General features: G+C 37.0%; 2 protein-coding genes across 11 annotated transcripts in view; one reads left to right on the top strand and one right to left on the bottom strand.

Moving 5' to 3' along the window:
• Positions 1-1,768, top strand: part of LOC308705369 (SH3 domain-containing kinase-binding protein 1) — a 14,192-nt gene extending 12,424 nt beyond the window's left edge. For 3 of the 5 annotated variants that reach the window (XM_081390340.1, XM_081390341.1, XM_081390342.1), the window contains one exon: positions 823-957. In XM_081390340.1, the coding sequence (XP_081246466.1) occupies positions 823-861 (39 nt within the window). In that variant the 3' untranslated portion in view covers positions 862-957. Of the gene's footprint in view, positions 1-822 lie in introns of all 5 variants that reach the window. The other 2 variants (XM_081390343.1, XM_081390344.1) reach the window with 2 other exon arrangements.
• Positions 1,761-16,377, bottom strand: part of lipia (lipase, member Ia) — a 19,133-nt gene continuing 4,516 nt past the window's right edge. For all 6 annotated transcript variants that reach the window (XM_081390330.1, XM_081390327.1, XM_081390325.1 and 3 more), the window contains 9 exons: positions 14,629-14,999; positions 8,266-8,374; positions 6,496-6,597; positions 6,221-6,310; positions 5,279-5,446; positions 5,103-5,192; positions 3,482-3,590; positions 3,224-3,397; positions 1,761-2,109 (listed from right to left, as the gene is read on the bottom strand). In XM_081390330.1, coding sequence (XP_081246456.1) covers positions 2,025-2,109; positions 3,224-3,397; positions 3,482-3,590; positions 5,103-5,192; positions 5,279-5,446; positions 6,221-6,310; positions 6,496-6,597; positions 8,266-8,374; positions 14,629-14,982 — 1,281 coding nt within the window. In that variant the 5' untranslated portion in view covers positions 14,983-14,999 and the 3' untranslated portion in view covers positions 1,761-2,024. The remainder of the gene's footprint in view (positions 2,110-3,223; positions 3,398-3,481; positions 3,591-5,102; positions 5,193-5,278; positions 5,447-6,220; positions 6,311-6,495; positions 6,598-8,265; positions 8,375-14,628; positions 15,000-16,377) is intronic.

Raw genomic sequence — 16,377 nt, forward strand, 5'->3', positions numbered from 1 at the left:
CTTTATTCACAATTTCACTCATTATCATAAAGTAGAACTTATTTAATTGCCTAAAATGGACCTATTATGCTTTTTCACATTTTCAACAATCTTTAGTGTGTAATGTTGCTGTTTGAGCATGAAAAAGGTCTGCAAAGTTATAAAGCACAGTCACTCCAAGGCGAGATTCTCTATATCAGTGCGCACTGTTTCTGAACTCCATGAAACGCCCCGACTGCAGTCTTGAGTTTTCTTCCGGGAAAGAACTTGTCATAATATTCCGCCTTTAAGTAATTCTAACTAAGGCATATGCAAAATAAAGGGACGAGGCCTGGTTGAGTTGTGCAAGTAGTGTGTTGAAACTCACTGTTATGTTAAAGGGTGTGACATTTCCCAAACACGCTCGAAACGATTGACCAATCACAACACACTGGTCCAGCCGACCAACCAGGGGTGCGTTTCCCGAAAGCATCGTTGGCCAACTATGGTCGCAAGTTCATCGCAATGTCCATTGAACTCTATTGGTAACGACGAACTTGCGACCATAGTTGGCCAACGATGTTTTCGGGAAACGCACCCCAGAGCACACTGCATTTTCAGAAGGAGGGACTTCATAAAGACAAGAACTAAACAGAGTGTTACTGACAGACTGGGAAGAGAGGAGCAGCAATAATATAAAATATGTGAAAAATGTTTTTTTGAATATGAAAACCTATTCTAGTAGACCCCAAAGTAAAATCAAAACTTTGGAAAAGGGCATAATAGGTCCTCTAACATGAAGATTTGTGATAATTTGACAGTATATATCACTGACCCTCTCACTTATGCTCGATTTCATTTCAGATTGAAGTAGAACACCTAAAGAAACACATGTCCAAGTGAGCCAACTCTGAGGTATCCATCACCCGATCAAACCACAAATACGCCACCGTGAGTCTCAAGAGTGGAAACGAAAAATTTTCAGAGACTAAGGAGGGACTCTTGGGAATTTGTATTAAGATTCATTGTGAAAATATATTGTGTCGCTACATGGGTAATATAAAATAAATGTTTTGGGTTACAAACTTTGGAAGATGACTGGAAAGAGACATCAGTCTATATAGTTTCAATCAAATACATTTAATGCTGGGATGTCAGATTCTGTCAGATGCAGGAGAATTCCAAAGCTTTAAGAATACTGTTCAAAGGTTTGGAGTCTGTAAGATTTTTTAAAATGTTTTTAAAAGAAGTCTCTTCTGCTCACTGAAGCTACATTTATTTGATAAAAAATACAGTATAAACATTATATCATGAAATATTATTACAATTGAAAAGTTTTTTTTCTATTTATTTTAAAATGCAATTTATTCCTGTGATTGCAAAACTGAATTTTCATCATCGTACTTCAGTGTCACATGATCCTTCATGCTGATTTGCTGCTGAATAATAATTTCTATCAATAATTATTATCAATGTTGAAAAATATTTTTGTGGAAACATGATACTTTTTTCAGGACTCTTTGATGAATAGAAAGTAAAAAAACAGGGCTTTTAGGAACAATGAAAAAAATACATGGATTTGATCAATTAAAAAAAAAAATTCAATCTTACAAAAGAAAAAAAATCTCACTGACCCCGAACATTTGAACGGTAATGTATAATGGAATGTATTAACTTTGCTATTATATTTAATTATATTGTACATTTTGTATATGTGGTGAGCAAGAAAGTCAAGGTCCTGCAAGAAAAAGAATGGGAACCACTGAACTAGATTTTAAGATAAACACAGACAACTAAAGTAATACCATACAAAAACGAGAAAAATATTTATTTACATTACATAAAAACAAACATGTGTAGCTGTACCTTCATGAAGAAAACACAACAATAATCAGTAAATTATAATTCTGAAGGGACAAACCGTGAAAGACAACATGTTGACAAGAAAAACAACTTCAGATCATTTTAGTTAAAGACTACAAATGACAGCTATGCCGAGTAACTGACTAAAAGAGGCAGGGGTCACAGTCTCGAGACAGGAATGTCCTTGCTTGGGAGAGTCTGGATCAAAAGTTCGAGTCTTCACAAGGAATCGGTCTGAACGTCACATCTTTATTTTTCTCCAGCAGAAGATCATAGCGACACAGAGGCCTGTTGAAAAGCAAAGCAACCGTTTAATGTGACATTTATTTGAATGAAACCATAAGACTATCCTTTGCTTTGTGGCTGTCAATTGTATTTCTATTCTGTTTGAGATGTGTATTGTCAAGCATGAATTTAATCTTCACGTCGAAAGATTTCATGTGAAGAAAATGAGAGTACTGCTGATTTAATTCTTATTGGCAGCGAGCGTTTGAATCTAGCCTGTGACATTTCCTAATCCCATGTTTGACGTCAGTGACGAACAATATATATAATATTATTTTATAACCTGATGCTTTTTCCAGGATTCTTTGATGAAAAAAAATTTAAATAATGAACAGCATTTATTTAAAATAGAAATCTTTTGTAACAATATACATCACCGCTCAAATGTTTGGGGTCTGTAATTTGTTTTTCTTTTTTTTGTTGCAAGAAATGAATACTTTTATTCAGCAAGGATGTGTTAAATTGATAAAAAAGTGATAGTAAAGATTTATTGTTAGAAAAGATTTCTATTTTGAATAAATGCTGTTTTTAAAAAACTTTTTATTCATCCATGAATCCTGAAAAAAGTATCACAGTTTCCAAAACAAATATTAAGCAGCACAACTGTTTCCAACATTGATAATAACTGAGTATCAAATCAGCATATTAGAATGATTTCTGAAGGATCATGTGGCACTGAAGACTGGTGTAATGATGCTGAAAATTCAGCTTTGATCACAGAAATAAATGATATTTTAGTGTATTAAAATAGAAAACCATTATTTTAAATTGTAATAATATTTCACAATATTACTGGTTTTTTTTCTGTATTTTGGATCAAATAAATGCAGCCTTGACGAGCATAAGAGACTTCTTTCAAACTTGTCCAAACTTGTCAAACTTGTGTGTATATATATATATATATATATATATATATATATATATATATATATATATATATATATATATATATATATATATATATATATATATATATATATAAAAATACAGGTGCTTCATAAATAAAAAAAAATTATTCTTGAAAATTTCGTTTGAATTATTTTAATGAAGTAAACATTAAAGTCAGTGGGGTAAAAAACCTTAAATGTGAAGAGTGTACAAACGTTTGAGAACACACCTGAGGTTGTTCTGTAGAGGAGTCAGGCGAATGTGCAGCAGCCGTAGTTTGTTACGCGGCCGGAGTCCTTTTGCTGGACAGAACTTCAGTGTGATCTCTTTAACAGGCTGGATGTCTCTGTCAAACTGAGCAAAAAGACTGGTCTCCACATACTTCTCAAACATTATGGATTTACTGGAAAAAAGGAGGAGAAACATTAGCATAAGCCCAAATAATGAATCTGGAACTACTCTTTAATAAAGACTTTCATGGACTTACTGGTTGAGTTCAACTTGTGTCTCTTCCTTTCCGTTGTGTAATTTAATTGTTAAATATCCCCAATGCAATTTCTGGTTCCACGTGACAATTTCAACCTTGTAACCGAACTCTGATGGAGTCAAAGATTAAATAATAAGAGTCTGTTTTTACAGAACAGATGAAATGCAAAACTAGAAACAGCATTTTTGTAATACTTTTAAAAACACTACACTACCAGTCAAAGGTTTCAATTAATAATTAACATTTTTTGTAGCGGCCTGATCAATCATACACACAATTCATTATATGTAATGAATAATCCAGCAAACCCCCAAGTATCGCACCTTAGACTAACTAAACAGGTTTAGTATAAGCTGTAGACCCCTTGTTAACAAGGTGAGTGATGGTTCTGTTCAGATAGTTAACTGACTATTATGTTTGTGTTATGTTTCCATAGCTTCATTACCCGGTTTCTGTTTCGGATTCAGTCACTTTCACTTTCCATTTTACCAATGTATGCATGATGGCGTGTGTTCGTGATTGAGTTAAATAAAACGTTTGTGCACATTCTTGCGAGTTTTGATTCTGGTCCCTCCTTTTAAGACAAAGTCCCTTTAGCGATGCAGAACAGCTACATGCTATGAAAGAGAGATTTTTCTGTGGTCACGAAACATTTCGTTGATAGATGATCAATACTGAGAGTTCGCTGGACAAACAATAATTGATTGTAACATTAATTCAGCTACATCAAGTTAATTCTATTAACCGATACAAATATTTATAATTAATTATTCATATTTCCCCTTGAAGCTAATTTTCTACATATAATTGTTTTTTTTTAAAGAAATCTCTCTTATACTAAGGCTGCATGTATTTAATCAGAATACAGTAAAACACAATTTTTGTTAATATAATTATAATTTAAAAGAGCCGATTACAAGATCCTTTAGGAATCAATCTTTTATGCTGATTTGTTTTTCATGATTCGTTGATGAATAAAGTTCGAAATAACTTTTTGTAACATTATGAATGTCTTTGTCACTTTTGCTCAGATTAATGCATCCTTGCTGAATAAAATTATTCATTTGTTTTTGTTGTTAATCTTACCAAAACTTTTAAATGGTAGTGTATCACTGTTTCCACAAAAATATTAAGTTATACAACCGCTTTCATTGATAATAATAATAAATGTTTCTTGAGCAGCAAATCATCATATTATAATGATTTCTGAAGTGACACTGAGTAATGATGCTGAAAAATCAACTTTGCATCACAGGAATAAAATACATTAAAATGGAAAAACAGTTATTTTAAATTGTAATGTAATTTTAAAAATAAAAATAATATTTTTACTTGATTTTTGATCAAATAAATGCAGTCTTGGTGAGCATAAGAGACTTCTTAAACCATAATTTGTTTTTAATTATTCCACATATTTGACTGGTAGTGCATATAATACTGAATGACCATATTAACAACAAGAAATAATATTAACATCGACCATATTAGACTATATTGTACTTATAAAAATGTCACAATGCACGACTAGTGAAAGCAAAAAATAAATAAATCTTATTAACAAATCTGGTCACAATTGACAGTAATAATGAATGTAACTGAAATGCAGTAAAAAGGTGCTCACTGCAGAATGGAGGAGCTTCATTTGTTTGGAAATACGTCCTTGTTTGTCCAAGCCGGACCAGTGGCTCCTTCCAGTGTACAACATCGTAACCTAGGCGATGTAATGAAATGATGAATGTCTCAGAATGGGCAATTAAACAAATTAAACTCAGAGTTTACTCAGTGTTTAGAGTTTACCAAAAACAGGACATCCATCTGGCTTAAACTTCCCACAATCCGTGCACTTCCCATCTAGGAAGTCTGTGTAGGATTCACAGGGGTAGGCGGTAATGGGACAAGAGCCGTTCACAGAACTCATGTAGAGAAACACCGACCTCTGATGGTCACACTTGAAATACTGTGATCCTGAGGAAGATAGAGAGGAATTTTGTAAAAGGGCAAAAGGCACAAAGTATTGATACAAATACTTTAGCTAAAATAATATTTCTATAAATGTCTAAGTTTATACTTTATCACTTTAGTTTATTTTGATAAAATAAATAGTTTTTCAATATACTGTCATTAAAATGTTCATTTTAAAAGCACAGAAACAAAATTATTTAAAAAGTAAAGTATTTATTCAGTTATTGAAAAACTGTCGCTTAAATTACATTGAACAAAACTGAAAATCATTAACAAGAGCTTTGTTTCAAAATATAGACATTCATTTTATTCGATTCTGATTTACTACATAAATCTACAACATTTTCAAAAACATAAGAATCCTGAGAAGAAAAAAAAATTTGTCCACAACTGTTTTCAACATTGCTAATAATAATGAATATTTTTTGAGCATCAAATCAGCATATTAGAATGATTTCTGAAGGATCATGTGACACCGAAGACTGGAGTAATGATGCTGAAAATTCAGCTTTGATCACAGGAATAAATTATATTTTAAAATATATTCAAATAGAAAATTTGAAATTGTCATAATATTTACCAATATTCATTTTTTTTTTGTTTTTTTGTAAATGCAGCTTTGATGAGCATAAGAGACTTCTTAAAAACATTAAAAATCTTACCGATCAAGATATATATTATACAATTGCCTTCCCTACCTTCAAATAAAATATTATACATTTTTATAAAGACAATTTTCTTTTTTGCTTACATTATTAAAATGATATAAAAGCTGACCTGAAAAGATGCTTTTAGGGCATCCTGGCTGGTCTGCTCCACCGTTTGCATAGTAGTCGATGTGACCCAGGAGATCGCGATAGCCCAGTGCTACAAGACAATGGCAACAATGAATTAACCAGACCTAGATTTTCTATTTTTCTACTATGCATTTGGTGTTTGCCTTTGCAAATGTCACATCTACAATGCAAGACTGCTGTGAGTGGTTGCTTCCTGAACCGAATCAAGAGCCCCACGTCGAGATAAGTCTCAATGATGTGTGAGAGAACCCGCACCATCCATGTCTGTGTGTAGAGCTTCCACAAACTGGGCATCAGAGGGGTCTAGACGTTCACTGGGAGCCCGGCCATTAAACTCTGGCCCAGCTGGATCCAGCGCTGATATCAAAAATATCATAAAGTTGATGAAAATATCATAAAGCTGATGAAAATATCATAATACTGAAACTGATAATAGCTTAAAGCAGGGGTTCTCAACACTGGCCCTTGAGGTCCACTTTCCTCCAATCCTGATCAAACTCACCTGCCTATAACTTTCAAGTGCAGCGTCCCAATTCACCAAATTATTATACTACACCCTAAAAATATGAACTTTATTTGTGAAGAAAAAGTACATACTTTTGTGCGTGTGTAGCAGAAGAGTAGACAAGCTTTAGGACATACTATCACGTCATTAAATTGTGTCTTTAATGGACACTGTCGCATATTTACGTATATCCTGTCACCGTAAACGGGCCTGTCAATCATCTTTCCACAGTTAACATCCTCCACTTTTCATTTAATATAATTTCCTAATGTATTGGAGAGAAAAAAAATAGCACGTTGATCTGCCAAATGTGGGTCTTTAATGTAAAGAACTCCCATATTTTTGCATTATGATGCATTTAAAATGGCTAAACGGATCTAAAAGTTTGCATTGTTGTTGCAGATGAAATGTAACACGGATAAGATAACAATAAATATATATTTCTTATAAAGGTTAAATGTTGATCATTTGTCACTCAAACTCTTTGACCTTTATCTAAACCTCTCTACTAAACTATCGGTCGCACACGTCCGCCATGTTTGAACACTTTTTATTCGTGTTTGTATTTCCGAAACTGAATCCTCCTCCAAAGCGCAATGGGTTGTGGGCAATATTAGCCGTTAGGGTGTGCACCATAGACAGAAAAAGAAATGGACACAGCGACCCCATTGGATTCAACGGAGATCAATTAGAAGCTCTCACTTCCTGATGGCTGAGCGTACTGCGCAGACTCAAACTGAGCTTGACGACGTAGATGTGACGTTAGCAACCTGTCTGTCTTCTAGTAGCTGTGCCAAGAGAAATCTGAATCATTCCCTTCTGAAACTTGCAGAGACGGAGAGTGTGAGTAGGAGGTGTCCATGAGCTAGGAGCAGGAGAAACTTTTGCTAAGTATTCTGATTAATAATTTTGTCATTTTGACTCCACGTCCCCCCGATTGCCTGCGAGCTTCTCCTCCTGTCCATACGGTAATCTCTCTACTGTGCGACAGATAGTTGCGTGGTTATGATGCAATCGTTAGCCTATTTTTACAAAAACTGCTTCTACGGGGCCATAACGTAAGATACAAGGTAATGGAGCCTTTTATACATTTTCGTGTTTCTTTAGAAATAAATAATGGACAAATGGAGTTTTTAAACGCCTCAGATGTAAAGTTATTCACTGTCAAAGTGACAGGGGAGTCAATGGAATGCTAACAGCAGGTGGTGGTCTGTTAATGAATGGCGGCCCCCGGGGAAGCTTCAGTTTTTTCTGAAACATTACCCCCTTGGTTTGCACAGATCCACACTTTGAAAATCTACCATAAACAGAAGACCATCCGGCGACTTTTGGGACACATTTATTCTAATCTCACATACTATTTAGGATGGATAATATGCACATAAGGACGCAGGGTACTAAGTCCGAAGACCTTGGTTAGCTTGTCCAGGTGTGTTTGATTAGGGTTGGAGCAAAACTCTTGAGGGCCAGAGTTGAGAATCCCTGCTTAAAAATTCAGTAGGTGAATGGATGATTCTCACCTGTTATCCTGCCAATTTTCCCGCTAAATTCGGCCCCAGTGAAACCTGAAATGTGGGCTCCTAGACTGACACCAATCATGTGAATGGAGCTCAGGTTGGCCCCATTGACCTGTAATGTCAACCGTGCAAACACAATAGTTAGGCAGCTATAATAATTACATAGGAAATTGAGAGGCCACACAGCATAAACAATTAAAATATTTATAAATAAGTTTTATTTTGGTTGTTTTTATTTAAAAAAAAAATTAAAATTAAAATTAAAGGAGAACTCCGGTCAATCTTAACATTGAGCTAATTTTTTTGTAAATTTGGAGTGCTGTCAGTACAGAGAACAACGACAAAAATTTGAAGTCCACAGTAGTCGATTGTCGAGTTCGGGCGCATGATCGTACGTACTAAACCTACGCGCCTGAACTCGACAATCGACTACTGTGGACTTAAACCGAAAACAGGATGTAAATACAGGTATGTGCGCTGGCTAAATAAACATAATTTTTATTCATATCTTTCACATCTACTGCAGTCAGATTCACCCGTGTTCACTCCGAAGGAATCACTCACATTAGCTGTGCACTTGTAATGACACATCAAGGATGTTAAGAGGCTAAAAGCAGGTTTAAAACTTGCGCCATTGAAGTCAACAGGGTGCAAATTTTAAAAAGAGGATAACACGGTGTAGGCAACACCGATTTTTGTCGTTGTTCTCTGTACTGACATCACTCCAAATTTACAAAAAAATGAGCTCAATGTTAAAATTGACCGGAGTTCTCCTTTAACATTAAAGGGATACTTCACCGATTAGCATTAAGCTTTGTATCAGTAGTAACCCGGTGGTATTTTTGAATGACCGTGCTTCCCTCCCTCATGTCCCCCTGAGACAAGAGATTTCTGTATTGTGTGTTTGGAAAAAAACCTCAGATGACTCAAAAATCGCCATTTTGCGTCATCAGAGGCTTTTTTGGTCAGAGGCTAGAGACTACAGCCAGTAGTAGGAGCTCGTTCCACATGAACCCGCCCATAGTGGGTGGGATCTCACGTTAAAACGGCGTCTTTTCAGTTTCGAGTCAACTAGTAGCCTAGTTGTATCATTTCTTCCGATACTGCCCTCTGTAACTGGTAGGCGTGGCTTGGGAGTGGCCTCGTAGGGCAGCGGGAGTTGTTGTCTTTCATCCACAAAAATAAATTTTCTGGCTTTTCTCAGTCTAGAAGGCACCAACTTCTAAAATAATTTCACATTTCTCCTACATAAATGACCCAATTTAAATACACATTCATCTTTCCAGCGGTGAAATATCCCTTTAAATATCCCTTTAATATCCCTTTACTACAATTTTAATCTTGTAATTTGTATTCAGTAATGGATTACGGTTTGAAAGTAATCTACCCAGCACTACATATAAACATGACTATTATGTCAACATAATGATTGCATTTAAATAGCCTGAGCAAGTTAACGATTAACGCAGGACTATAAAATGCCTGTATGCTTCACCTGTGCACATACAAACCTACTGCCAATGCGCAAGACTCCACATTATTGACCACAGAACCTTAAAGGGCTCAGATGTTTTTTTATTAACTTCTTTTCCCTGAAGAAGTTTTTTAAACTCATGTTGTTCAACAACTTTCCACAATCCCTTTTGTAAGCTCGAACATATTTGTGAATACAACACCCACATCTCAAGATCCAATCAACAACCAAAGTCCCATCATAAATGTTTTCCCACTCAATTAAAAGAAAAGATCTGTTGGTTCTAGAACTAACGCTCAAACTAAAACTGAATTAGGCTCACCCATTTATTAAAGTGATAGTTCACCCAAAAATTAAAATGATCCCATAATTTACTCATCCTCAAGCCATCCTAGTTGTAAATTACTTTCTTCTTTCAGCCAAACACAATCATAGTTATATTACAAAATATTCTGGCTCTTCCAAGCTTTATAACAGGAGTCAATAGTAACTGAAATTTTGAAGTACAAAAAAGTGCATCCATCCATCATAAAAGTAATCCATACGACTCCAAGGGGTTAATAAAGGCCTTCTGAAGCAAAGCAATGCGACTTTATAAGAAAAAGATCCATATTTGCAAAATATTATAAATTATAATCACTGGCTTCCGGTAACGGCCATACGCAAATTCACGAGAGAGTTGAGTTCTGGCGTATGACGTAAGATGCAGGAGTAGCGTAAGCTTAGGTGAGAGTAGACACCTCTCTCGGTTTAAACAAATAGGGCTGGTCAACAAACTCAAGATCCTCCCACATTTCTCTTTAAAACTTCTGGTTTTAGATGTCTAATTCGTGACCGGTGTTTTGTTTTGCTCTATCCTCTCCGCTTCTGTGTTCATCAATACATCATGCGTCGGGTCAGAGGTCACACTTCCACTGGAACTCGACTCGCGAATGGCCGTTACCAGAAGCCAATGATTATGGTTTATAAAGATATAATTATGGATATTTTTCTTACAAAGTCGCATCACTTTGCTTCAGAAGACCTTTATTACAGTTTTTCTCAAATGCTAAAACTCAAAAGCCAATCCTCTAAACCAAATGACCAGTTGTCTAAACACATTTACTAAATCTAGCCATCATTTCAATATCATAAACACATTTCACATGAAGATACAATTCACAAAACACAATCCTCCGTTCTCATAAATCTTAACACATTTTTCCTTGCTAAAACACAAGTTGCAAAAGAACACTGCTCATATTCTCAAATGAAAGCTCATGTGATGCAAAATGCTTGCCACAGTCAGCAATATTTGAACACAATGAACACACCTGGCGTCATTCATTACACACAACGACTCAAAATTGAAGACACTTGTTGCTAATGCTGTGACCACATGTATAAAAGCAAGTTCAGAGTGCAGTTTGCTGAAGATTCCAAACAAACACAATGGATGAAGGCAGAGTCAGGGGAAGAGGAATTCGAGTCAGAGGAGGGAGAAGAGCTGGCCATGGAAGAAGAGGAGCAGGCCAACGAGGAAGAGGAGTTCAAATCAGAGGAGGAAGAGGAGCAGGCCAACGAGGAAGAGGAGGAGGCCAACAAGGGAGAGGAGAAGGTCCATGAGGGAGAGCAAGACAACCTCGCACCATCATTACGGACGAGATGCGAGCAACAGTCATTGACCATGTCATTGTCCATGGCATGACAATGGCTGAAGCAGGACTAAGAGTCCGTCCAAACCTGAGTAGGTTCACCGTGGCCACCATTATCAGGGCATTCAGACAACACAACAGGTATTGTACTCTATTGCTTCCTTTGTCACAATACAATTTTACAAGCCTGTGAAAGTAGTCTATTGGTTTCAAATCAGTTGTTACTGTATTGTAAAACATGTCAATTGACAACATGTTTCTTTCTTTAGAGTTGAAAGAATGCCACATAGAGGTGGGAGGGTTGCCATATTTACAGCGGCACAAGAAACCCTCATTGTGGATATGGTTCGTGAGACCAACATCATCAGACTCCGGGAGATCAGAGACAAACTCATTGCCGATAATGTCAACTTTGAGAGCATTGATGATGTCAGCTTGGCCACAATAGACCGAGTACTCCGGCGCCAAAAGATGCGGATGAAACGGGTCTATAGGGTTCCCTTTGAGCGCAACTCTGCGTGACACAAAGACCTACGTTACGAGTATGTGCAAGTATACATCCATGTTCACAGTACAGTTAGTGGACATACTGTGTTGCTCAGTGGCCTACATTACTTCTGGACAATACTGTGCTACCTGATTGACTGTTGTTCTGAACACCTGTGCACTTTCACATTTTCACAGAGGATATTACAGTTGGACGCGATGGCCAGACCTCATGAGTACCTCTTCCTGGATGAGGCTGGCTTCAACCTGCAGAAACGAAGGCAAAGAGGCCGTAACATCATTGGCCAAAGAGCCATCATTGAGGTTCCTAGCCAACGGGGGGGTAATATTACTCTTTGTGCGGCCATGGGTTCGGAGGGGCTTGTCCACCAACATGCTGTCCTTGGGTCTTACAACACCCAACGTCTCCTCAACTTCCTAGAGGAGCTAAAAGACATCCTCCTGGACCGCCAACAACACCATCCTGGGCCCGCACATCACATTTATGTGATCATTTGGGACAATGTACGCTTCCACAGAACAAACCAAATCAGAGAGTGGTTCACCACCAACAGTAACCACTTTTTAAACGTCTGTCTGCCACCCTACTCCCCTTTCCTGAACCCTATAGAGGAGTTCTTCTCATCGTGGAGATGGAAGGTTTATGACAGACAACCATACACTAGAGAGAACCTCCTAAGGGCAATGGAGCTGGCCTGTGTTGACATCCCAGTGGAGGCCTTCTGAGGATGGATTCGCCATTCTAGGGCGTTTTTCCCGCGGTGCCTGGCAAGAGACAATATAGCCTGCGATGTGGATGGGGTGATGTGGCCCGATGCAGCTCAGCGACATGATGCCGCACAGTGATTGTGGTGTGTGTGTGGTGTGAATAAAGTAAATAAAAAAACTTCACACCCTGATCATGTTTTCAAGAGTACTGTTGTGTGCAATAGATTCTGTTTTTGCATTGAGTTGTGTTACAGTAGTGTACATGCAGAATTTACTATAGATTTATACTCTTCATATGAAACTCACAAATCTAAATGCCTAATCCTCTGCAGAGATCTAAGAAGATCCATTACTGTAAAGTTTCTCAAAATATGCATTTGCAGTTATGAAACAAAGAACCTTCTCACAAATTGAGCATTGTGTTTTCAATTGTTTTGCTGTAGTGTGTAATGATGTGTATAGTGTTTACATTTTTGAAAGCTTCGAGCTGCTCTTTTGGTGTGAAAGTTTGAGTTTTGAAGTGAGAAGGTGTGGTTGTGTTTATGTAGCTTTAGAAAAGGGTGTTGTGTTTAGACATTGGGCAACATGGAGGAAACGTTTGTGAAATGTGTTTTAGCATTTGAGAAAAACCGTAACCAACCAGAGTCGTATGGATTACTTTTATGATGGGTTTCCGTTTAGGGCAGCAAAAGTGCTGCTTGACCAACCTAAATCTGGGTGTGTCTTACCTCTGTTTTAATTTAAAGTTACTTTAGATAAGTGTACGTGGGAAACCACAGCATGGCCAACCCAAAGCTATTATAAGACAAGTAAAGTTGGTTGACTTATATCTGTAGTAGTGGCCATACCTTTACTGAAATAAACATTACTTTAATTTCAAGTGTATGCAATCACGGGGGCTATACCAAAGTATCTTTGATTGTGTAAGCGTGAATGCGACCGATCACAGGTATATAGCAATTACCTCTGTTTAGTGACCGAAGCTGGCGAGATTGTGATCGTGAGACCCACGTTAAACAAGGCGTGAGGACCTCTGAGCGACATAGCTTCCTAATATGAACGGGTAAAATATAAGTAAAGGGTTAAACAGAACTAAATCTAATGTTTTGCTAAACTACTATATAAATGACCAATAACCAATTGGCAATCTAACTTATATTCGAGGTCATGATAAAATGGAGTTAGATAAAAGCTTAAATGGAATTAAATTACTTTGCCAGACGGAAAGACAGTAACATGCAAAGACCTTCACCCGTTCTGGTGGAAACCCCCATTTGGACCGAGAAACGGGCTTACAAACTCGAATCGCGTATGGCTGTTACCGGAAGCCAATGATTATGGTTTGTAAAGTTATAAATATGGATATTTTTCTTACAAAGTCACGTCACTTTGCTTCAGAAGGCCTTTATTAACCAACCGGAGTATGGATTACTTTTATGATGGATGGATGAATGAACTTTTTTGGTCTTCAAAATCTCAGTTACTATTCACTCCCATTATAAAGCTTGGAAGAGCCAGAATATTTTTTAATAAAACTCAGATTGTGTTTGGTTGAAAGAAGAAAGTCATATACACCCAGGATGGCTTGAGGGTGAGTAAATTATGGGATAATTTTCGGGTGAACTAACCCTTTAATTTCCAATAAGCCCAGCCAGAATTTGGCTGCATCTGAAATCACATATTTACCTACTATGTCCGAATTCACACACAGTACTCATAAAAGACTCGAGTATGTAAAAAGTTCCCGGATGACCTACTACTTCCACTGAGATTATGAAGTGCGCATCCAGTGGACAATTTACTATCCCATGAGGCCACAGGAGGGTATTAGTGAATGGCAGTGAAGCAACACAACTGATGCTGGTAGGTAACATGACAATGCCATACAACACACATTCATACTACATAGAACGTACTTTTTAACGGTTGTGAAGTAATTACTTATTCAAAAGTACCACCTACTCAGAGAGTATTCACAGCCTGTGATTAAAACTGGTATTATTTATTTGAAAAATGATGTATCTGAGATTGCACTTCTTTTACCTCCATTTTCTGGATGAGATCAGTAAGATTTGCAGCCACCTTGCGCGTGTTTTTCACGACTTTCCAGTAGTTCCAATTGGTTGCACCTTGGTTCCAATCCACCACAATAGCGTTCATGTCACGGCGGTTGAGAAGGAACTCCACAAACTCGTAGAGCCACACTGGGGGTGAGCCGGTGGGCCGGTACCCGTGGATGAGGAAGGTGGTGGGAGAGCTGAGGTTGAAGTGAGGATTGCTGAAGGGCTCTTGGTGGGAGAGCAGCTGACCGCAGGCGATGTTGGCCCGTGTGTAAAGCAGCAATCTGACATCCAAAGTCGTCCCAGCAAAGGAGTTTTTAAGGTCAAGGTCTATCATCTTCTCACATTCTTGAGCTTTAGGGAGAAAGTAAATAATGTTCAGAGGCTGGTTTCTTAGGCAAAGCAACTTTAGTTGTATCTTGTACGAAATTTAATAAGACAAATCAATGCATTTGATTAAATATTAAATAATATATTTCAGAGGAGACCAAGATCCATTACTGACTTTTACATTTCTACTTTACTTTTACAACAGAACACTTCACCTTTTTTTGGACACATTTTCTTAATACTACAGCGAAGCTTCGGTTGTGGAAATCATTACTATTTTAGTAAATCAATTATTTTGCTGACACTCATTCATTTAAAAATACACAAAACATTTGTATTTCTGATCACAATCTTTCCGATACAATTTGAAAATCTTTCATATGCTAATATTCAGCCAAGTCAATGTTATTAACACAAGTTATTTGCTAAAAAGCAGTGTCATGTATCACATCAACAGTGGCGTTGGGTTGCTCAATGGTTCTCCCCTCCAGGTGGTGGCACTATAGGCAACAGCCTAATTCGCTTATCCCTAGAAATGGCCCTGCTCACAACCTTACTCTGGGTCTGAATGTCAACATGGGTGTGACTGATTTGGTTGTAGGAAACAGCACAACACTTTAATGTAGATGTAGAATACAACTTTGCCAGTTTGTCTACTTTAGCTCTTCCAATATAAACCAGTATAAAGGAGTTTCGTTCCTAAATGAGTGTTCTGTTCCTAAATGTGTTTGAATGCATTGATTGAGCAAATGATTCAATGACTCACTCATAAAAACAATCACTTGTTGCCACTTACTGGTATATTGATGTAACTTCCAGAAGGAGTCACTGAAAAATCCCTAACACTAATGCACAGACTGACAGCCTGCCTGTCGGAAATAATTCTTATATAATTGTTTTTTAAAAATAAACCAGAATCAGCTTTGTTTTTATTTGGACTGCACAAGAATTTCTATGGAAACTTGTTTCGACCATGGAATACAAAAATAAAGCAGAATTGCAGGATATAAATGCGCAAAGCTTATGTCTCACAATTCTGACTCTATAACTCGCAACTGATTTTTGAAGAGAACTGACTTCCATTAATCCAATAAAACTTGACATGTTGCTTATAAGTCATTTAAAAAAGTGGCTTAGAAAAGCTTTGTTGGAAATGCTGCTTGCTTTGATTTTTTTTTTTTTTCTGAAGCATTCACAATACATTGGTGTATAAACAAGTTCAAGAACTTTCGAGGGCCACTGGATATCAAATTACCACTGCAATCTGATACCATCTAATACGGTCCTACTTTTTTATAAGAGACAACCGAAAGGAATACAATTGTAGTCTACAAGTAGCATTCTTTTTACATTTACAATTAAAAGCAGATGACAATTAGTGGGAAAAGGTGTGCACGTATGT

The sequence above is a fragment of the Scardinius erythrophthalmus genome (assembly GCF_964197995.2).
Source record: "Scardinius erythrophthalmus genome assembly, chromosome: 17".
Taxonomy (NCBI): Eukaryota; Metazoa; Chordata; class Actinopteri; order Cypriniformes; family Leuciscidae; genus Scardinius; species Scardinius erythrophthalmus.